Genomic DNA, 22,690 nt, shown 5'->3' with positions numbered 1-22,690 from the left:
ATAGTCTTTCCTCAACATAAACATAAAGAGTAAAAACTCTCCAGTGGTTTCTTATTTCACTCATAGTAAAAGGCAATGTCCTTACCATGGCCTATAAGAGCAACCTTCCCCCACCTCCCCTTATCTCTCTGACCTCATCTTCTACCTTTTTCCTCCCTGGTCTCTCCACTTTAGTCATACTGGCTTCCTTCCTTTCCCTCAAATATGGCAGCCATGTGCTTGCCTCAGGACCTTTGCACCTGCTGGCCCCTCAGCCTATAACACTCTTTCCATATGGCCTATCTTCTTACCTCCTTCAGGTCTCTTTTTGATGTTCCCTTTACTAGTGAGACTTTCCCTTATCATTCAAACGGTACTACCTTCCTCTATCCTACCTCTTCCCCACTACTCCCAACATTTTCTAGACCCCTCTATGCTCCATTTTTTTCCCCAGCACCAATCTGACATTCTGAATATTTGCTTGTTTGGTTGTTTACTGTAAACTCCATGAGGGCAGAGACTTTATCTCCACTGTATATGGTCTAGCTTCAGCTCTTAGAACAGGCCTGACACTTAACAAGCATTCAGTAAATATTTGCTAAATCCATTAAATTAAATCCATTCTCGTTGTGAGTCCTGGACCTGAGACTGAGGGCAGGGATGGAGGAGCCCTTTTCTGGATACTTGCCTTCTGCCTGAGTTACGAACTTCAGCGTGTCCACCAAGGCTCCACCCTCCTTCTGGAGTTTGTAGGTTGCGCTGGCAGAATACTGCTCTACTTCTCCCGTCGGCCTCAGTTCCAGTTCAAATCTAAAGATGTTACAATGCATACAGTGTGTAATGTTAGAGATCTCAACAACGATGATAACGTCCCCAAAACAGCTCAGCCTCAATGGCAACAAAAATATGGTCCTCATCTTAACATTGTCTCTTGTCCTTAACTAACGATGATCTTTATGGCCACTTTTGGTCCCTCCAAGAGCCCAAGGCAAGGGGAGTCCCAAGATTCCCAGGACTTTGGAAGAGAAGAGGAGTTGGCTGATTGTGTCAGCAGAGCTGAGAACAAGCAGAGGAAGTGAGGGAGTTGAAGACAAGGAGCCGTTAAACATGGCAGAGGCTCTGAGTACATCAGTGGTTCCAGAAAAGGTCATGCCAATGTATCTGGAGGCTCGGAAACATGAACACTGAACTAGGTGCAAATCGGAATCTGTGCTGTGATTGCCTCATCCAATGCATAATGCAGAAAGGGGGGGCACCACCTACAAAGAGAAGCTTTGAAAGGAGTGATTCTTAATGGCCATGGGTACAGTTCCCTTGAGGGAGCATGACAGAATCACCTTGGGCATTTATATTTTGAACTAAGACCTCCCATAGGGGTCATGACTCCTCAACTTCCAACCCTTTCCCTCCCCTCCCCATCTGTGGAGAAACCCAGTCCCAGACTCAAAGTTTAGGCAGGGAAGTGGGCACCCCTCAGGTGTGTGGGGCAGAGGACCACCGTTTTAAATGATCAGAGGACGGTGCAAACCCCTGAGACTGGTGACACAGGCCTATAACACACACCACCTTTTTCTTTGCCCCACTAGGCGGCCATAATGTAGAAAGTGAGCAGATGCTAGGGAAGCGGGACTGGACACTGAGAATCTCTCACCTGGCGTCCCCAGTCAGTGGATAGTAGGAGACAGAGTCTGTGGAATTGGCGTTGGAGTAAGCGCCCGTAGTGCAGTAGTTCAGACCAGTAAAGAAAGGCTTGCACACTGACCAGGACTGTCTGTTCCCAGTTAGAGGTGGAATCACTTCCACTTTGGTGGTGGAGACCAAATGCAATGTGTTACTGGTGAAGAAAGAAAAACCCTGAGTTATCTTCAAGTCACGAAACAAAATGAACATCACTGATTCTCTCAGTGCAAATGCGCCCTTATCCTGCTCTCTATCTCCCCTCGGTCCATATCTACCTTAAATTATTTAATCTACTCAGAAATAAATAATAATGAGAACATCAATAAGACTAACAGTCATAGCGACTCATGTTTCAGACATTGCACTAAATTCTTTACCTTTGTTATCTGTAATCCCCACAACATTAGGCAGTAGGAATCTCCTTTTACAGAGGAAGCAGAGGCCCAGAGATGTTAAGTAACTGATCACTGGGACCTGGACCCAGGTGTGCTCCTTCCTTCCTGTGATTCAGGGTAAGAGATGCCCTATTTCTCTTTCATCTGAAATCTCTTACTCTCTACTAGCTTCTTTCCATCAGCATTAAACACACTCAAGTCTCTTCTCCCATTGTATGGCACACACACACATACATCCCTTTCTCCCTCTTCTAGCTTTCTCTTGTCTCCCTCACAATCAAGAAGTTTGGCTGCCTTTGAAAGAAAGGCATGTTTCAACACGTTTTCACAGAATTGTGATCTGACCACCACCTCCATCATGCTTCTGGAATTACTTTCATCAGCATCTCCAATCACCTCCTTGCTCCTAAATCCAATGGGCATTTTTAGGCTTTATCTTCCTTCCTTGATTGCTCAGACACACTTAGTACAGTGCTCACTTATGGCCAGATTAAGATTTTAGAGTCTCTAATCCCTGAAAAGATTATGGTATCATCCTCCTAAGTATGTATTAACAAATTAGTAAGTGCTAGAAAGTTCAACAATGTCCTGATTTATTCCAAGGATGCATTCTTGACATATTATGTTCTTTTCCTCACTTTGGGGGTGCCCTGAGATGAAGCTTTGCTGGTAGGTTGGAGCCCTAGATGCCTGCGTTAGCCTGCGTGTGGGGTGATCCACCCTTGTGGCTGCTCCTGGGCTTCCATGACCCTGTATGGCCTTGATTCTCCTCCGCTTCTCTGGCTGCTCCTTCTCACGCTTCGATGCTTATTCCTCTTCCCCTCTAAGTGTTTATATTCTCCACGTTTCTGTCCTCGCCCCTCAGGTCTTAACTCTTCACCAATCACTGTTTGACTTCAATAACCTCTATATACCGATGGTTCCCAAAGCTGTATTTGTAGTTCAAACCTCTTTACTGAAGACAGACCCATTGGTCCAAGTGCCAGCTCAATATTTCCAGTTGGTTGTCTCACAGGGATGCAAATGCAGGATATCCCAAACTGAATTTGTTATCTTCCTCCAAACCAGGCACTCTCCCTCTCCAGTCCCTACTTCAGTGAAGGCCATCCCCACTCCATTCCTCTTTCTTTTTCCTCACCCCTCATATCCAGTCAATCACCCAGTACTCATGGTTCTACCTCTTAAGAATGTCTAGAGTCAGCTCACTTCCCTCTATACCATGGCCCTCATCTGGTGCAGAGATTATCATCTCTCACCATCTATGATTATAATAGAATCGTAACTGGTCTCCTTGTCTCCAGTCGTGTCTTCTTTCCACTCATTTTCCACTCTGGAGTCAGAGTACTTCTTCAAAAAGACCAACCTTATTTTCTACATGCTCATTTTTAAATCCCTTTGCCTTCAGAGTCCAAACTCCTTAAGATGGTTCACAGGCTCACCATGGTCTGATCCCTGCCAGCCTCTCCTGTTATCTCTCACTGTGTCGTCCATACACTTTACCACACTGAACTTCTTGCAGTTCCTGAACCATATTCTTTTTCCTTCAGGCCATTACACATGCTTTTCTCCTTGCCTGGAAATACTCAATCCTTCCTCTTTTTCCTGGACAACTCTGCTACAGCTATATCAGCTCCAGTATCACTTTCTTCAGAAAGCTTTCCACACCTACCACAGGTTAGGTGATGTAGAATTTCACGGCACTCTGATGCTTCTCTAACTTAGCCTTCACTTCCCAGCTACTGCTTGCTTCACTTTAGGTTCCTCCTGTAAACTCTAAGCTCTAGAAAGTCAGGGACTGTGTATCTCACTCAACAGCCTTGGTATATGTTAGGCAATTAAATATTATTTTCAAATCAACAAATTAACATGTCCAAAATATGGAAGCTAAGGTAAATCAATATTTGAGGATGTCATTGAGAATGGAGCTCTCAATACGAAGCTGCTCCCATAATCCTTCGATTAGGACTTCCGTGCTTTATCCACTGAGCTAGCTACCACAAATCTGTATGAACTTTGGTATTTTTCATGGGAAACATGTTCATTTCCTCAGGATTATTTCTTTAGGGCTAGTGTTTCTTCATTCTCAGAACAAACAAAAAACTAAGTAAACAACAAAAATTCACAACTCGATAACTAATTAATCAGTAGGTCTTAAGCCTCAATTTAGAAAAATGTGGAAAGCAGTGGAAGTGGTAATTATTTCGTGAGTCCAGGCTAGATTAAAAATAGGTAATCTAGAACACCCAGAACCTTCTCTCCAATCCACTGGGGCGTGAATTAGCTCAATCAGCCGTGTAGCCTGGGCAAATCCCACAGATATAGTCTCAATTCCCTCTTTCAAACGGACTAGTCAGACCCGGCTGAAAGAATTACCTGCCACTGAGCAGCCTGAGTGGTCTCTTAGGCGAAGGAATGATGAATTGCAGCTGCCCAGCTTTCAGGGCAACTCGTGCCTCCAGGCCCGTCTCATGAAAGAAGTTGGTGTTCATTTGGACCCCGCTCCTAGCAAAGTCCGGAATGATGATGCCCATATTTGTCACAAACTCCACGGACACAGAGGGCTTTGCCACAAGTTCCGCCTGCATCTATAAGTCAGAAAACAACCTATTCAGCTTTGCTAAATACCTCAGTGCCCTGCATTCAGATCTACCACCCTTCCCATCCCTGGGCAGACATCTCTGGTCACACCTCAGGGAAATTACCGTGATTTATTTGGAGGAAGAAAAGCCAAGTTCTCAGTTCCCCAGAGCCAGATTACATTGATGCCCAGGACTAGGAAGCACCCAAATTACATTTAAGCATAACAGGATAAAAAGATGATAGGAATCCTCATTTATTGAGAGAATAGCTGAGTTCTCATGTTACTGCCATTGCTAACTGGAGCTGGCAAGGTGGTGCATCCTGGTAGGACCCTAAAGATTTTCATAAAAATTAATGAGGTGATTACAATGATGATGTACTTTGTCTTGAACTGGAAACACATTTTAAAACTGCACAAGAAACCCACCCTGGAGGAAAAGGACAACTTAAGGAATCAAAAGGTGAACAGAGTCTTACATTGGCTACTTCCAGTTTCACCCCAGCCTTGATTCCAGGAGTGATGACTCCAGAGGAGGACACTTGCAGTTGTAATCCAAGTCCAGTGGGGAGTTCAAAGGCATTGTCCATAAAGATGTAGTGAAGAAACAAGTCATTCTTTGAACCTGTCCTTATGATGTCTCCAATCTATAGATCCAACAGGGAAAGCAACTAAAAATGAGCCTCATTGAAGTGGGCTTGTGAAATGCAACCTCTCACACTTTGGACAATAATTATTCTTCTTTATCCAGAAAGGAAGGGACTAGTGTATTTTGATTATCTGATAAGTAAAGATGAATGATTATTGGTTTCAACAAATTGGGATATAAGAAATTGCCCTGGATAGATATCTTGTCATTTTCAACTGGTGATTCAGAAGGTGCTTAAAAATATTGCTGGGCCTGAGAGCTTTATGACCTTCAAGTGTCATTGCATGGCATGCTTAATTCTGGTGTTTTGGCGTCTAAATGCAAATGAGGGTCTACTGAAGTACGATATATTATGGCAAAACCAACTTTTTGAAACCAACCAGCTATTGGGATGATGTACATATTAGTCTGCATTGATTTTTGTTTTTACAAACACTTCTACAAAATAACTTGAGATCTGTTTTCTTAAAGCCAACATTATTATTTATCAAATCCTAGGTAGTATATTTCGATATTTTCTCCCTTTTGCTGTTAGTACTATCAAGTGTATCCTGACTCCTAGTGACCCCGTGTACAGCAGGGCAGAATCCGGCCTGGTCTTTTTTTGCACCATCCTCACATCTTCTGGTGCTTTATCAGACAATGCTCCACCGCTATTCATAGGGTTTTCATGGCCAATATTTTTGGAAGTGGGTGGCCAGGTCCTTCTTCCCAGTTTGTCTAGCCTGGAAGCTTTGCTGAAACCTGTCCACCATGGGTGGCCCTGCTGGTATTTGAAATACCAGTGGCACAGATTTCAGCATCACAGCAATATTTTCTCCCTTATTAATAAATTAATAATAAAAACTATAGTTATTATTAGATAGTGAATTACAGTTTGTCAAATACATTCTTTCATAATTATTTAAATATTAAAAGGAACCTGTAGTATAGTTAGAGGGAGATACACTTAACATTGTTAACAAACTAATGCTATTTAAAGATACATCTAACATTATGAACAGCTTAATTTCTAAATGTTACTAATTCCTTGTGAATTTCACTGAAATTCAAGGTAAACTTGCGTCTCTGAAGGAAGTACAAACACTTTCTCTAGTTTTTGCGGCTAGGATCTTAAGCCAGTCTGGGAGGTCTGAAAAGAGCACCAGCTAATCTCATCACCCTCTGATGGGGCCTGGCCCACTTACCATCTGAGGGATCCCTTGCAGAGTGCGAACGCTATTCAGGAACAGCCTTCCCAGGAGCTGGAGGTCATGGAGTCTGACAAAGCCAAGCTCCTCTCCCAAGATCTGGAGGTAGGCTCTGGCTTCTGGGAATTCTTTGGATTGCAAATCTTTGATCAGCTTCTCAGCATTGAGCATAATTCCATTGACCATGTCCTGAGATTTTAACAACAAAATGTCTAGTGAGATGTCCGCATTGTCAAACACCTTCAGATTCCTGATGTGGGGCCTGTCTGTTGCAGCGGCTATAGGCTAAAGACAGACAGTCAGGGTGGGGATACAGGGCAGGCACTGAAATCAGGCTCCCACCTTTTACTGAAAGATAGGTAGCTCCTCCAAACTGAGACAAAAAACTGAGGTCTTGTTAGGGACAGTAGTGCTTCCACACTGTTCTTAACTTGAATAACGTAGGCATAGTAAGGGAGATCTCTACTCTCCAGGATGCCAGGATCCTAAGGGCCCCCCAAGACTAGAAGATCCTCTGTCCTCACCCTCCACCCCCACTGACCCCTTTCTCCTTTGACTAGGGAGGAATACAATGGGCTTCTTGAGAAAATGTGGCTGTCGTATAAATTGGCCAAACGCTTGAAAAACACCTGCTCCTAGACAAGTTCTTCTTAGAGGTAAGAATTCCATAGACTGATGCTTCGGCATTGAGAAAGAAGAGAGATTGACACACCCAAAACCACTCAAAGACCCTCACCCTCAAGTGGAGGTAAGTAAATTAGAAGACGGAGGTGGGGTCATCTATGAGCATCTAGGAGTAAATTATTGCCCTGCTTCTCAAACTGAAATGTGCACACAAGTCACCTGGGGATCTCATTAAAAGGCAGGTTCTGACTCAGTAGATCCCAGTGGGGCCTGAGAAACCTGCATTTGTAACAAGCTCTGGTGTGATGCCAATGACTGGACCACACTTTGGGTAGCAAAAAATTAAGTAAGAAGCAGCTCCAGATTATAATCTATTTTCTGCTCTTTAAGTGGGGGCTTATGCTAACCTCAAAGTGGATTTTGCTCCCATTAGCTCGTGCACTGATGAGTGACAGCCAAAGAAAGTAGTTAACAATAATGAAAATATGAATTTAAAAAGTATAATAGTATCTACTTATTGAACAGTCAATACCAGAGTGAGGCACTCTGCTTAGCATTTTACATATTTTATTTCATTTAGGCTTTAAATAACCTTGCAACATATGGATTATTATTAGCACTCTGGGGATGCAGAAAGAGATAGACATAATATCAAGCAACTTGCCCATGAAGACAGCGAGGTTAGGATTTAAACCCATGCCCCAGAATTCACAATCTTAATCATTATGCTAGAGTGCCTCTAATGAGTCTGGTTCCTGGGCACATTGAATCTCCAGGAGGCCCATAACTGCAGAGGATACTGGGTCTTGCTCTCACAGGACTGGTTAACAATAGTCATTGTTGTCACTTCAGTTAGATAGTTCCTTGATGACTTCCAGGCTTAGATAAGAATGTTTTTGCACTGAGACTCAAAGCTTTCCTTGAGAGGATACTTAACAAAAACATACCTGCTCATGTTTATCATCTTTGCTGTAGCCAAGGTGGTCCACCAGGACCTTGGAGACATGATCAGGAACTCGCCCATCAACCCAGTACAGAGCCTTGCTGACACTGTCTGGAAAAAATCCTTGCTTCCCAAAAAGAGCTTCCAGTGTTGGCTCAAATCCTCTTCCCTCCAAACCAATCTGAGAAAGAAAATCAGGCAAGAAAATGACATCAGATTTCTTTGTATGTCAGCATCCTGTTCCCCTCTTTATGTCCATTTAATTAAACAAGAATTTGATGAATAGTACAGCATGGGAGCTGAGCTTATCACTCCACAGGAGTTGTCTTATTTAAATCTCACTAGAATCTTGAAAGGCAGAACGTATTATTTGCCTTTTTCAAGAACAGGCAGCTAACATTCAGAGAGGATAAACAATAAAACCAAAGATTCAGAGTTGGGAGTGTATTTGGGGTTTGAACCAGATCTGTCTGACTGCACAGCCCACGTACTTCCTCGGATTTGGGGTCTAAGGGCTTCTCTGAGACATCTGCATTTCCATTCATACTGAGGAGACATGCTTCAGGTGACCCCTAGTGGGGAGGCAGGAAGGTGAGGGAGGAGGGAAAGAAAACGAAGGAACATGATTCCTGTTCCTCCCCTGGCTGGCTCACAGCTACCTTGACTGTTTGCGGTGTAGAAAAGAATGGGGTAGAACACATACAACTCTTCTTCAGTCTCACACCTACCTCAAAAAGGTCAACTGGAGCAAATCCGAAGATAGAAAGGGTCATTTTCAGCATGCTTTCTGTAGGAAGGTAATTGTTTGGATCAAATATAAGATTCCCTTCGATTTTGGCTGAGACTGGGTCAAGCGACGGAAGAGAAATAGCTTTGGAAAGGTGATAGTTTCGGGAAAATTTTCTGAAGTCCATGACAGTTGGAAGTTGAGATGTTTTCAGAGCTTCTTCCACTGACTTTTTCAGACTAGATGAAAAGAAGGAGTATATTTTGAGCCGACACATTGTGTTACTTATGCATTCTCTCCCTCACCCCAAGTAAATATGGGTTTCCAATCACTACCAGACTATTTGGGTTTTGTTTGCCCCAAGAGTTTGGCTCAGGTCTGCCGCACTTTCACACAAGTGTTTGTTCCAGAAGAAAGAACACTCTAAAAGGGCAGGCAGTGGCTAAATCAAAATCGAGGTTTGGAATTTCAGTCCTTTGCAGCAGATGGGGGGAAATTACTCTTACTTACTCCTGGATATGCAATTCCTCTGAGTTTAAGATGTTGGCAATGTGGGAAGCCACAAAGTTCTTCACTTGTTCATTCTGTTCCCGTGGGAGAAGCTGGGTGATTTTGTTAATATCTGACTGGGAAGGGCTCCTCATCAGCATGAGATAGGCAGCCAGTCGCTTGTCCCCTGGAGAGGCGTCATCGAGGAAAGTCTGCAGAAGGACTTCCCGTACCTGTAGCCAAAAGAGAAGTCTGTTTTCACTGTCCTGTGGTCAGAACACAGAACAGGCCTAGTCAATATTGGCACGTCTGCTAGTGATTTACTATGTGCAAGTCGAACTTCTCTCTAATAACTCTTCAAATGCTGGCACTGAATCTTCTTGCCAGTGTTCCCCAGAGCAATCAGCTCAAGGAAGGGTCCTCAGAAGACCCCATCAAACGTGTGTATTGAATTCAATTGCATTAAAATGTACAAGTTATGGCCAAGTTACGACTTGTTGGAGATCTGCCACTAACTGAAAATAAAGTGGTTTTAACATAAATTATTTCAATGTGAGGGTAAAGGTGGAAAAGGAAAGCAAGGGTTTGAGGCTAATAAATAAGGTAGTTTCCAAAGCTCTGACGTCATTGTCATCTAAGATGGGGGCAGGTTGACTATCCTAGTTTGGGAAGATTGGATAAAATCAGGCATATTTTCCCAAGATGACAGTGATGGTTGATCTGGTAGGAGGATAGCATGTAGCGAAAATCTCCTATTCTGCTGGAGCAGCAGCAAAGTCAAGTATTTCTCTCATGTCCACATACTGCTAGGCAGTCAAGTCAATAGGTTTGTTGAAATTGGCAATTAGAAAGCGGTAGAATAAAGTCAATAGAATGATGAGATTCGGAATCTCATTCCAAATTCTTGTCAATCTGAATAAACTTTTCACTTTTAGATCTCCTCTGTGGGCTTTACCTCGTCTTTAAGTTCTATTTTCCGAAGGGCCTGGATGGCAGCCTTCTGAATCAGCAGTGATGGCTCAGTACTCTTGATACATTTCAGGACTGAAGACGTGAGTCTCGGGGTTAGCTGCTCCATGGTTTTGCCAATATTTCCAATGACCTGCATTGAAAAGCAACAAGAGGAAATCAGGGTGCAGAAGGAGAAGTAAGGGGTGTCCAGGAAGGGAGCTTCTGAAATAACAGGTTTTTACACAAAAGACTGAAAGTACCCTCAGAATCAAGTAGGTGTGATCTTCATTGCCAGTGCAGTCATTGCGGATCTGTTCCAACAGGTAATCAGCAATGTCCAGCAGGTCCTGGGTCACTGTAGGGTTTGTCTTATGATAGCTACAGAATAAGAGCAAGCATAGCTAGGTTTATCTTAAAATCCAAATCTATGTGTGCTGATTTCTCATTTCAAGTCATTACTCTCAAAATGACCAGTAGAAAAACAAAACAGTAAGCATCAGAGTTTGAAAGTGGAGGGAGAGGTACAATCTTAATACAGAGATGTGGGGTCTTCCTCAGATCCTACGAGGAGACCAGTGTAAAACTCACTTGTTGACCACGTGACTCAGAGCATAGAAAGTGGCCCGGCTCTGCTGCTCCTTCGTCGTGTTAAAGATCTCCCGCAGCCTCTGGGCCGAGGGCTCTGGGATCAGGGCCATCAGATAGGTGACGACATCTATCAGAAGGGGGTTGGCTTTCTCACTTTTCAGCCACTGGAGGATGTGAGTGTAACAGTGGGGCTGTCCGCACTGAATCAAGGCTTGTAAAGTTATGGGGCTGAAAAGAAAAGGGCAGAGAAAGTTATACAGATCACTTTCAAGGCAGCTAAAATATCCTTTCCCCATAGTGTTCCCTGTGTCAGGAGTGCCCTTATTTCTCTTATTCACTATCCAAATCCAACCATCTTTCAAAATCCAACTCAGAACACCGGAACCAGGAAGCCTTCCTTACAAGCATCATCCACTGGTAAAGCACCATGGAGCAAAGGCTGAAGAGGACCCCCAGACTCATCACCAAAAGAGGACTATCATTGTCCTTTGGCCAGAACACAGAACATGCCAGGCAAACACTGCCATGGTCCCATTCCAGGCCTCAGTCTCTCCTCTGACCTCCACAGTACTTAGAGCACTTACACTGCCTTGTAGTGTAGAGAAATCACAATATTGTTTTGTTTGGCTGTTTTCTCTCTCCAGTAGGCCTATAGGCTTTCAGAGGGCACAAACTTCTTTTTCACTCAAACTTTCCAGAATACCCACAATACAACTAGGAATTAGAACATACCCATCGAAATGTGGGAAATATTTCTCTCCTCTTTAGCACACAAATGCATATCTGCCTTGGATGCAATATGTGTATGGGTGTATGTGTCTGTTGCCCATGGACCTCTAGGCACCTTAGCTTATGTTTCTCTGTCCAGTAAACATTAACTGATTGACTAATTGATAAACTGGATTGATATTTCAGTGGTCCCTGAGATTCTCTGTTTGGCCAAGGTTTGAAACTTTAGCCAGCTGCCACAGGTTATATGAAAGATTGAGCTGCAAGCTTTCGAGAAATACCTGGACACCTGGATCAGCTTTGGCAAGATGGAGGCGATTGCCACATGGTTGAGGCTTCTCAGCTCAGTAACCAGCTTGTTGAAGAGGTTAGCTCTTTGGGCGTTCTGCTCAGAGACATGTAGTTTTTGCAGCTCCTGGAAGGTCTCCACAATGGCCTCGGCCTGCTTTGGAGGTGATGTGGATTTGGTGCTCTCAAAGGCAAGACTCACCTCCTCGACACCTGGAAGAAGGAAAGTGTCAGGGAAATTCTTGCTTACCTTTACATCTCAACCACATTATGGTCTAGTGGAAACTGAAAATTAAGGAGGGATCAGCAAAGGAGAAAAGAGAAGAAAAGTATCTGGTACTTGATGCCTAGTATGCATCCGGGTCTGTGTGGTAGGTGTTTGACTTTAATTTTTTTCACTGACTCATCATACGATCCCTGAGGGTTGGTATTATTCCTCAATTTAAAGAGAAGGGAACTAAGACGCAGAGATGAGTAACTCACCTTGCTCAAGACCATTCTGGATGTAAGAGGCAGAGCTGGAACTGAGTCCAGGCTTGTTGGAATCTGGTATCAGATTACCACTTTGCCTGCGAGAACTGGTGAGGAGGTGCTGCTGCTGATGTGGCTACAGCTGAGGGTGGACTCCTCCATCACTGAGCTGACGCTTACCCTTATCTCTTTCAACCAAATATACTAGCAGCTTGTGGGAAGGCCCTTTTGTAAGCCCTCCAACACCCCACTCTGACCTATGCCAGGGAAAGAGTTTAAGTCAGCATGGAAATGTGGTGCAGTAGAAAGAATCCTGGCCTAGATTAGACTTGGGAACTCATTTTGCACTGCCTCTAATATTCTGCGATCTTGACTACATCACTAAGCCCCTCTAGGTGCCATTTCCCCTCTGTGGAATGGGTGTAAAAGCATACATTGCTACCAGCTGACATCCCACGTTGCTGAGAACAAAGAGATCATGCATAAGATAGATCTAAATAGAAGACAAACACAGGAGTAGGGTTGGGCTAGAGATCTCTAAAGTCCCTTCCAGCTCTAAAGACTGATGATTCCTGAACCTGAAGTCCCTCTCCCACTTGCCCCACCTTGACAAGACCCCAGGCCTTATTACAGGGCGTATGAGGTTGTCACATCTACCAAAGGTAGACTTAGCAGGCTGGTTTCCTACTTACGGAAACCTAGGTTGCTGTGGGAACTTCTCCCTTTCCTGTATCTCGTTGCCACTTGACGTTCTGAAATGAAAATGCTTTCTCACTAAAGCAGCCCATAGCCAGAACACCAGAGCCCACTTAACTCATCATGCAGCAGACGTATCAGAGGTTCCAGCAAGGAGCTAAGCAGTGATGCACAGTACATCCTGGGCAGATGGCCCAGTCCTGGCAACCACGTGCATATAAAGTCTTACCTTCTTCAAAGAAGCGGCTGTTGATCTTAGATGTATCTTCAAATTTCAAAGTCTGGGTAACCTGTACCATCATCCCATACTTATTCCTGGTAACAAAGGAAGCACATCATGTCATGGATGGCCAGCTCCCCAAAGAATACTCTTCTTTTCATGTTGAGTATTTTCCCCATCTCCACTTCTACCCAAATCCTACCCACCTTTGAAAGCATGGTTAAATCCTGCTGACCTTGACTCCCCTAATGAACAGTATCCATGTCCTCCTGGTCACACTAGCTGTCCTTCCATCAGAAGGACATAGGTACTTTACACCCTCCACCAGTTTGGAATGCCCAGAGGGTAGGGACTAACACTGTGCCTCAAAATTCCTTTGTACCTCCTACGGCACAGTGCCAAGAATAAAGGAGTTACTCAATCAACATTAGTTGATTGATCAGTTTTCAAAATGGATTTGGATACACAAGTCTTCAGTCCAAATCCAAAATCCCCCATAAACCCTTTCTAAGCAGGGCAGCCTGTAACGATCCTCAGCTTTTCCTGATCTATAGCCCTTAAAGTCTGGGTCTCAGACATCTGTTGGTCTCAAATTGTTTTGCACGCCTAAGATTTTCCTGCCAAATTGCCTGTTAGCTTGAAAAGGGGGACAGGGATGGACTCTGCTTTACATCTCTTTATAGTCCCCTCTCAGGCACAGTCTAGTTTGGAACAGGGCACCTGAGAAGCATTAGCTTACACTGACCCCATATATGATGAATCGGGGGCATAGCAGGTGACCTACTTGTAGGAGAAGGGCAGGAACAGGTGTTGCTCTTTGCAGATGGCTTCTGATACATGCTTCCTTTTGGACTCCAGGGTATACTGGCAGGACTGACTGCTACCAATCAGAGTTGACAAGGGGCGGATCTGTGGAGGAGATTGGGGGAAAAATGTTTTGGTCAGTCCCTAGGGCTTGAACCTGAGTCTTCCGCCAGAGGCATTTACCTTCAAGGAAGAAGAGGTGGTGGTCGAATGGGAGTTCTGTACCACTAGATAAACTCAGTTAAAGAAGAGAACTTGGTACTTGACATTTAGATAAGGGATGCAATAACTTGGCACAACCAAATCTGAGTCAAGCTACAGACTCTTTATTCACCCCAACGGACTTCTCACCCTGCCCAAGGTATATATAACCTGGTATCTTCCACACACCCATCCCACCACACATTAACGCTTCGCACACTACTGCTCATTCTGTTTTCCTTGCCTAGAAGCCTGTTCTTATGTCTCTCTTCTGTTTACAGATCCTTTGTATCTTTCGGGTTCAGGCTCCACATCCTCCATGAAACTTTGAGGCTAGACTCATTGACACTCACCCATCATTTTTTCTAATTGGGTCTACTAGCAGCTTTGCCCAATGAGCTACGTGAATAGTGCTTTCTTTTTCCTGGTCAGGCCTAGGATTACTTGTCTGCACTGCTCAGTTTGTCTCTTTATCAGGTACGCCATCTATCGTTCTTTATTGGCATGTGTACGAACCGTGTTTCTGCATTAGATGGTAAGACCCTGAGGGGAAGGCCCATGGTTCATCTGCCACTGTCCCTCCCTCAGTGCTGCCAGAGTGGGGCTGAGCACACAGCAGGTGCTCAGAAAGACGCATAAGCCAATGCCTTGGCCTCTTCTGACTGTGGCCCTCGCGGTCATCAGACTCCCTATTTTTGGCCCCAAGGACAATGACCAAGAGTGTTGCCAGGCATGGCATTGATTGCTCAAGCCTTTGGTGTTTACTGAGACAAGCTGACTTATGTCCTGGAACATGTTCCATTAGGAATTAGGCAAGCTCAGGTAATACAGTGCTATAGTGAGGGGGTCCCAGGCAGGAGGCAGAGGGGCCAGGTGTTGGTCAGGGTCGTACATGGGATGGAAGGACAGGATGTTGGAACACTCTCAGTCATGTCACTCCATGGGAGTGAGGGAGAGGGGAGTAGAAGACAGGTCCTAGGACTTCCTCGGAGGCCAGAGGCTTAGAGCTGGGGACATCCAGCCTTTCACAGGAAGGAGCATTAGGGCTTTGCTGCCCTGTGTTCAGCTCTGGAGCTTTCTCAGGGATGGACAGTCGTTACTCTCAAGTGACGGCAGGTTTGGTACAAATGATAGAATGACAGGAAGAAGGACAAAACCCTAGACTGGGAGTCAGGAACCTGATTCTAGCTCTGCCTCAGTTAATAGCAGGCCACATGGCCTCAGGCAGTCTTTCCCTGTTGGATCCTCAGTTTCCCACTATAGTCCATATAAAGAAGAGGCTGGGCCAGTTCTTCTCGGAGATCCCCACTAGCTCTGACATTCAGAATTTTAATAATAAAGAAGATGCTGATTCCTGTGAACAGCAATGCTGATGAGAAACTTACCATGCCTTTGATCAAGGCCAGCGGGCTAACTCCTGTGCTCATGGGCTTGAAGTGATCACACTTGTCCAGGTTTCTTTCAATGGATATTTCTGTTGCCACATTTCCCTTCCGTGTTTTAACGGTAAAGTTACTAGAGCAGTTTCCATACACAGTATCCTAGGGAGCAGAAGATAAACAGGTGCGCTCAACGTGGGAAAACATCCTTAGGTGATCTGGGCTGGGTTGGGAAGGGAGCCTGGGAGAAAAGGCAGGAGCAACATGGATTTGGGAGTGACTTTCTTCCTAATCAGAGTGTGGGCATGGCTGGTGCCTGGCTGGCCAGAGTCGGAGTGGGAACACTGGGTAAGGGTGGTTCTGGTTCCGAGGCACACCGGCCTGGCCTCCAAGGACCCAGCCACCTGTGACTTTACACTCAGTGCTCTCCGAGCATTTTCTCTATTGCTCATTTACGGCATGTATTGCAACAGGCCGTGTGACGTGTGTCTTATTTCTCCCCCCAGATCCCGAGAACTCCCTGAGGGAAGGCCTCTGCAGGAGGCAGCTCTGCGTTCTCAAGTGCGGTGTCGTGTGGTATAGAACTTAGAACACACGAAGGCTTCACAAATGTTTGTGAGACTCAAGGAAATTGAATTCCCTCTCAGACAGAAACCTGAAATTCTTAAAAGAGGCTGGTAACAGATTCCATTATTTTCTGTGTTTAAAATACACACAGGCTTTACTGTGTTACACCTGAGGGAAGAAAACAAAATCAAAGGAGTCGGGTAGTCAGGACTCCCCAAAAACTGCTTTAAAATTCGACCCAACCTGCTCAGGCTGCTTGGGATGATTCCTCAGTGAGCCCAGGGGACGGGCAGCCTTGGGGACTGGTGCTTCACACCAGCACAGGGGCTCCTGTGTAACAAGGCATGTGGCTAAGCCAATATGCACTTTACGTATAAGGCAGGACCCGGCTGGAATATGTGAAGATGGGTTCAAAGGGCCACTGTTACAGCTCTCTAAATTCTCACCAGGAACAACACTTGTGTAGCCTCTTCCGTCTCCGGGGGAACCAGCAGGGTGGAAATGATGCCCCTCTTGATGTTCAGGATGTGTTTTGGTTCATCCTTCTCTGGGTAAAGCAAAACTTGCTTCCCTTCAGGAACGGCCAGCCTGAGGTCGTACCTGTCCCAGAGAGAGTGTGGTCACAGAAATGTCCTTTCTCCATCGCGATCTTACTGGACTTGGCTCGGTGGCTTTGCAGCCTCCTTTTGACTTACCATTTTCTTTTTCACATCTTTTCTTTATATCTATACATATACATACATTTTCAAAAATGTATACAAATAAGTGTATATTTTTGGCCTTCTTTTGTTTCTTTTCCCTTTTTGTGTGACTCACCCATCCCCTCTCTGTTCTCTAAGCACCTAAGTCTCTGCTGCTATACTTCCCATGGAACAACCTGCTGGGTGTTCCATGTGTGTCTAGACAATCCTATATAGATGTGTGGAGGTGGAAACATCTACAGATAAAAATTTTGTCATTGCTTGTTTTATAAAAATGGTATTATATTATGCACACTTTTTTTTTTTTTTTTTTTGCTGAGGAAGATTTGCCCTGAGCTAACATCTATTGCCAATCTTCCTCTATTTCGCATGTGAGCTGCCGCCACAGCATAGCCAATGATAGACGAGTGGTGTAGGTCTGCGCCCAGGAATCAAACCCAGGCCACCAAAGTGGAGTGTGCCAAACTTAACCACTAGGCCACCAGGGCTGGCCCTATACATACTTTTTTTTAACCTTGCTTTTCTCAATTATACTCTATGAAAATCTTTCTGAGTCATTTGGGATAGCTCCAACAGATTCTTTTCAAAAAGCTATGTAACATTCCATTCTATGGTTATATATAATTTATTCAGACATGCCCCTGGCTGATGGCATTCACTTTCTCTCTTTCTGTATTTTTTTTTTTTTTTTTTTTGCCACATGAACAGCACTGAAACAAACATGCCTATGCATATATCTTCACACATTACCGCTTTTCTTTTCACGGGCTAGAGTCCCAGAGATTGAAACTGCTGTGTCAAAGACTTTAAGTATTTTTAATTATAATAGATATAGACTAATAGCTCTCATTTCCACAGCAATGCATGAGAGTACACTTTCCCTCATAGACTTGTCAGCAACGAGTGCTGTAGCCGGTCTAAACTTTTGTAGTCTTATGGGTATAAGGTGATAAACATCTTATTGTTACATTAATTCCATTTCCTGACTACTAGTGAGTTTGAGCTTCTTTTCATACATTTGTTGGACATTCACTCTTTTATGTGGCCTTAGGCCATGTCTGAAAGCTTGGGTCAACTCCAATCTTAGGGACTTTCTTTTGGGGACTTCCTTTTTGGGCTTTCAAAGGGCCAGACTACACCTGCTCTAGCTGAGTCAGAAGGAGGAAAAGGAGACCAGGCAGGTCCCCCACAGCCCCATCCTCTCAGAAGGTTCCAGACACCACGATGCAGGTTTGAAAAGCCTGAAGGTGGTCAAGAGCAGGAGTCCCTTTTGTTTGGAGCAGAGTAAGGGCCAAAAAGTGACTACTACTCCCTCCTGTCACTACACCCTGCTCCCTCATGTACATCCAAGTCTCGGATGAAATAGGGTGTGTGGGGAGAGAAAGAAGCGTCAAGGCCTACTACTCTGCCAAGAAAAGACTGGCTTCTGAGTCTAACGTTTAACAAATCGAAAGATGGGCAGGGAGGGAGCTTCCCATGCTTCCAAATCAACAAATCCCTGACTGTCTGCATTTGCACACTCTTAGGACACTACAATCCGTGGTTTGGAGATGAGGCAGGGGTGACGTTCAGCAAATTTAACAACTGGTACAACATGGACACTGATCCCCGTTGTCACAGGAGAGGCCAGCTGCAAACAATGGGAATGTCCCGGTCAGCACATGCTGGCAGAATGCTGGCCTTGGGAGGCAACGGCTCAGGCCTTGGCTCTCCCTGGGCTCCTGCACTGCCAGGTGTGGGCCTCCGCCACAAGTTCTGCCGGGAACCTCCCCAAGCACTGCCAGGCACCCCTGTCTTGTATAATTCTTTAAACGGGAATTCACTCGTTTAAATAAGCCATCTCAGTTTTATTGTCTCAAGGAGTTTAGAGCATGAGATCTTTTAGAAACAAATTTAAATAATAATTAGAGAACTTCATTAGGGGAGGGGAAATAATGCTTCCCTCTTTTTGATTGTGTGAAAACTCAGCAATTCTCTGATCCATGGTGAATACAGAATACAAATACTTATACTCATATACATGCCTAACATGAACACACACATTCATATCTCCGTGGACACACACACACCACATCCAGTGATGCCAGGAGCTCAGACATTTAAGTACACAGGCCCACGCCTTACTTGGACATGGCGGCCCCAAATTCCTCAGAGTTCTTGGTCTTCTTCAGCAAGGTCTTGCCCCTAGGGTTGAAGCCATACCCCTCTTTCAGGGTACAGTGGCTGGTCTTCAGGATGAAGCTGCAGGGTTGGGGGACGTCCAGCTCGACCTGAGAAGAGGGTAAATGGCACATGAAGACTCTCCCTCAGGAATGCCAGCTTCCCCCATGGCCCAGGGCTTACTTGCTAATCAGGACACCAAGAGCAATGCTTTTGGGGAACAAGACGTCTCCTCCCCAATACCACCTGTGTCCTTATCATGCCTCATGGGTTCTCCATGAATCAATAGACTTAGTCCTATTTGGGGCCTTTTCCATGTTCTGGGGAGCCAAGTTTCTTCAGTTCGCCCATAAGCATGTGAAGGAGGACCTGTTTTTATTGGTTCTAAATGTATTCACTTTAGTTACAAAGAGGTACAATGAAGCCTCAGAGTGAGAGTTAAGAAAAACAGGAAGCAAGAGGAGGGCTATCATTGGTTTCAACAGCAAATGTTTCCTCAATGTCACCAAAAAACCCCCCAAAATCAAAATCATTTGTATCTATTAGGGCCTATTCACAGCTTCACATATAACTAGAGCTTAATCAGATGCCTAGTTGTTATCCAGCACTGATCAGAGAACTTTCTACCATGATGGAAATGTTCTATATTTCCACTATCCAATATGGGAGCCACTAGCCAAGGATGGCTATTGTGCACCTGAAATGTGGCCAGTGTGACTAAGAAACTGAATTTTTACTTTTATTCAATTTAAATAGCCACATATGACCAGTGGTTTCCTTATCTGACAGCACAGATGATGGGGCCCTAGAGAGAAGAGGGCAACTCAGCTTGACTTCTTTTCCCCACATGAATCCCACTACTGGCCTTTTGATCTATTCCATATGAATACGGACATGAGTATAACTCATCTCAAAAATATGTAAAGTTTTATGTGAGAACAAACCGCATGTTTAAATTGTTCTTTCTTCTGTTTGTTCTTAGCGACAGGTGCTATTTGACTTAGACAGAAAGGGCACCCAGAATGGCTTCCTCACAGGCCCACCTGCCTCGGCTCACCCACTGGGTATCTCTCCTCATGTTAAATCTGCTGGCCTGCATTGCTGATATGCTAGCTCACATATTCCACTGACATCTTCGAAGCTAATGGGAAAACAAATCTGGTTGACAAAATTTTCTGTGGCAGACAACTTCTCAGTAAAGTGGCTGACTTTCAAGCTGACGGCCAGTCCCAGCACTTCGAGGTTACAGCAGTCCTGGCACAAAGCCGGTTTGCTTGGCTGAGGGCTCCAAGTTCCTCCAGTGGCCCCCTATCTCCCCTCATACCTTGCAGGTGATCTTGGTGGTGCTTCTCGAATCGGCAGTCCCGGGGACTCCACTGGAACTCTCAGCCTCATAGATGTACGTGTACTTCCTGAGGTGCTTGAATCGAGTTGTGTCTTCTACAACAAGGAGGAATAAGTCAATCACATCGTAGAAATAACTCTCCCAGGGAAAGTCCATTCTGGCCATGGAGGGTAGTCAAAAATGGTGATCAAAAATGGCAATTAAACTCAAATTATTTTTAATTGGCTCTGCATTATATTTAATTTTCCTTTATAGATTTAACTTCTCCATTATGGTTTTGCTGAGGCTAATCTTTACATTAGCTGGCGTTCCTTAAACACATCATTTGAGATACAAGGAGGGGAGTGTCAAGTAATGGGGTCCAGAAAGTCTATAGGAGAGACTCCCTGGAAAATTAAGAATTGATAACACAAAGCAAATTATCTCTAATTGTCTCTTCAGCTTGAAAATACCATAATTCTGTGGCTCTTTTTTGGCTCTGCCAGATACCTGAGGCAAAGTTAATTAAGCTTAGGGGCATCTGGCTGACTTAAGAAACTCCCAGGAAAGATTCCTGGAGGTTTCCCCTTTGCTTGAGAGGAATTTTCTGAAGGATTTGAGAAAAAGAACATTTGGGTCATGTGCCCAGATGCAGTGATGCCAGATACCCACGAGATGGCAGTGCTACCCCATCAGAGGCAAGCCTTCGGCTCTCAGAACACCAGGTACCACTGCAAGGCCAGCTCCCTTGACCCCTAGGGGTCAGGTAAATACAAAGGGGTGGGAGTCTGGATTTCTGCACAAAGGTTAAAAGTCAGCATTTCTTCACCTTCCTGTGCTTCAAATCAATGATTAGTCACTGATAAACAGGATGGTGATGTTTCTTTAAAGTGTCCACAGGCTGAGTGAGAGTCCCTTCCCCACCCTACCCCCAGACCAAAGTTTTGGGACAGAACAGAAGGACAGGTAGAAGAGAGCTGAGACCCCTTGGGGGTTGGCGGAGGCCCAAGAAAATGGCTTCTTGGGGCTCAGAGCAGTGCACACCCATGATAGCATCATTTTAGTGACACCCATGATAGCATTATTTTAGATAGATTCAGGCTGGGGCGGTGGGGGGGTGGGGGTGGTGAGGTGGGGGTGGGGGGGGTGGGGGAGGGTGCCCTTCCTTGTCCAGTGGAGAAATGCCTTACTTGAACAGCTGGGGCTCACATTTTCCTGCACTTCAGCTTCTGCAAGAAAAACAGAAAGATAACTGTGGGTTTTTCCCGTCTTTGCTGATGAGTCCTTGGGTCCTAGGGTCTGACAGGAAGGACCACAGGAGGGAAGCCAGCTCTGGAGAACCCACTCTCCAGCCCTTCCTTCCTCCGCCCCCTATCCTGAGTCTGGAGGAGCCACCCGACAGATGCTGTCCCCCTGTTCCCCGACCCTGTGGCTGCCCTCCCTCTGTCCTAGCCCCAAGCTGCCCGGCCACCGGCTTCCACCCTCTCTGGTTCGGTTCTTCGTTGCCCCTCACTCACCGGCCCGGGCTCCCACGGCGAGCAGCAGCAGCGCGGGCAGCAGCAGCGCGGGCCTCGGCGGGCCCATGGCCGACGTGCGGGCGGCTCCCTACCTGCGCCTGGGGCTCCGCGGGGACGGGCGCACGGCGGCCGCCCTGCACCCCGAGCTGGGAATGCGCGCCTGGCGCCCGCGCCCTATTTATGCGAGGCTGCCCGACCGGCCCCAGCACCCTGGCTTGAAGAGCGCCGAGCGAATTGCAAAAGGTCCAAAGGGCAGCGTCCCGGGCCTATTTGCTTTTCCACACCAGGCTCGTCTCCGCGCCACGAGGAGGGGCCGGCGAGGGGCCTCAGCTCAGACCGGCCAGGGCCTTTCCTCTGGCCCGGCCTGGCCCCGGGGTCTCAGAGAATGGGGACGCGGGACCCGGGGGCTTCGCGCTTCAGAAGCCTGCCCTGACCCAGCGGTGCCTTGGAGATGACCAGGCACGGGGACAAAACCCATCCCTTGTCCCTGTTCTGACTTGTAGCCACTTGGAGAGCTGGGCCTTAAGAGCATCTTGGCTGATATTTTCCTACCCGTTCTTTTCCACTGGGGTGGGCTCTGCGTTTGCATGGGTGCCCCAATCCTGATCAGTACCTGTGGCTATGAGTTACCTGCCCTGGATTCAGCCCATCGGGAGAGAGGGAGCAGAGAGAAAGGGGAAGAGAGGCCTGGTGAGCGGCTGACTCCTACTGCCCTGAGGGACCACGGTCCCACTCACAGCAGGAGGCCAGGTGCCCAAGTCTTCAAGAAGCCTCAGTGACACGGGGCCTCTGGAGAAGAGCAGCCGCAGGGCCCGACCCCGGTGGGCTGGGCCATGGAGA

General features: G+C 45.8%; 1 protein-coding gene across 1 annotated transcript in view; it reads right to left on the bottom strand.

The window, feature by feature from the left end:
- Positions 1–22,074, bottom strand: part of APOB (apolipoprotein B) — a 38,980-nt gene extending 16,906 nt beyond the window's left edge. Inside the window, exons 1-20 of the mRNA XM_070573197.1 lie at positions 21,851–22,074; positions 21,524–21,562; positions 20,334–20,449; positions 18,974–19,119; positions 16,595–16,748; positions 15,588–15,743; positions 13,982–14,106; positions 13,207–13,292; positions 11,804–12,023; positions 10,794–11,021; positions 10,466–10,583; positions 10,210–10,356; positions 9,276–9,487; positions 8,767–9,004; positions 8,043–8,219; positions 6,469–6,660; positions 5,112–5,279; positions 4,428–4,639; positions 1,631–1,813; positions 668–789 (exon numbers count right to left, since the gene is read on the bottom strand). Of these exons, the coding sequence (XP_070429298.1) occupies positions 668–789; positions 1,631–1,813; positions 4,428–4,639; positions 5,112–5,279; positions 6,469–6,660; positions 8,043–8,219; positions 8,767–9,004; positions 9,276–9,487; positions 10,210–10,356; positions 10,466–10,583; positions 10,794–11,021; positions 11,804–12,023; positions 13,207–13,292; positions 13,982–14,106; positions 15,588–15,743; positions 16,595–16,748; positions 18,974–19,119; positions 20,334–20,449; positions 21,524–21,562; positions 21,851–21,917 (3,106 nt within the window). The 5' untranslated portion in view covers positions 21,918–22,074. The remainder of the gene's footprint in view (positions 1–667; positions 790–1,630; positions 1,814–4,427; positions 4,640–5,111; positions 5,280–6,468; positions 6,661–8,042; positions 8,220–8,766; positions 9,005–9,275; positions 9,488–10,209; positions 10,357–10,465; positions 10,584–10,793; positions 11,022–11,803; positions 12,024–13,206; positions 13,293–13,981; positions 14,107–15,587; positions 15,744–16,594; positions 16,749–18,973; positions 19,120–20,333; positions 20,450–21,523; positions 21,563–21,850) is intronic.
- Between the last annotated feature and the right edge of the window lie 616 nt (positions 22,075–22,690).

The sequence above is a fragment of the Equus przewalskii genome, chromosome 14 (genome assembly GCF_037783145.1).
Source record: "Equus przewalskii isolate Varuska chromosome 14, EquPr2, whole genome shotgun sequence".
Classification (NCBI taxonomy): Eukaryota; Metazoa; Chordata; class Mammalia; order Perissodactyla; family Equidae; genus Equus; species Equus przewalskii.
This window is presented reverse-complemented; position numbering and strand designations above follow the sequence as displayed.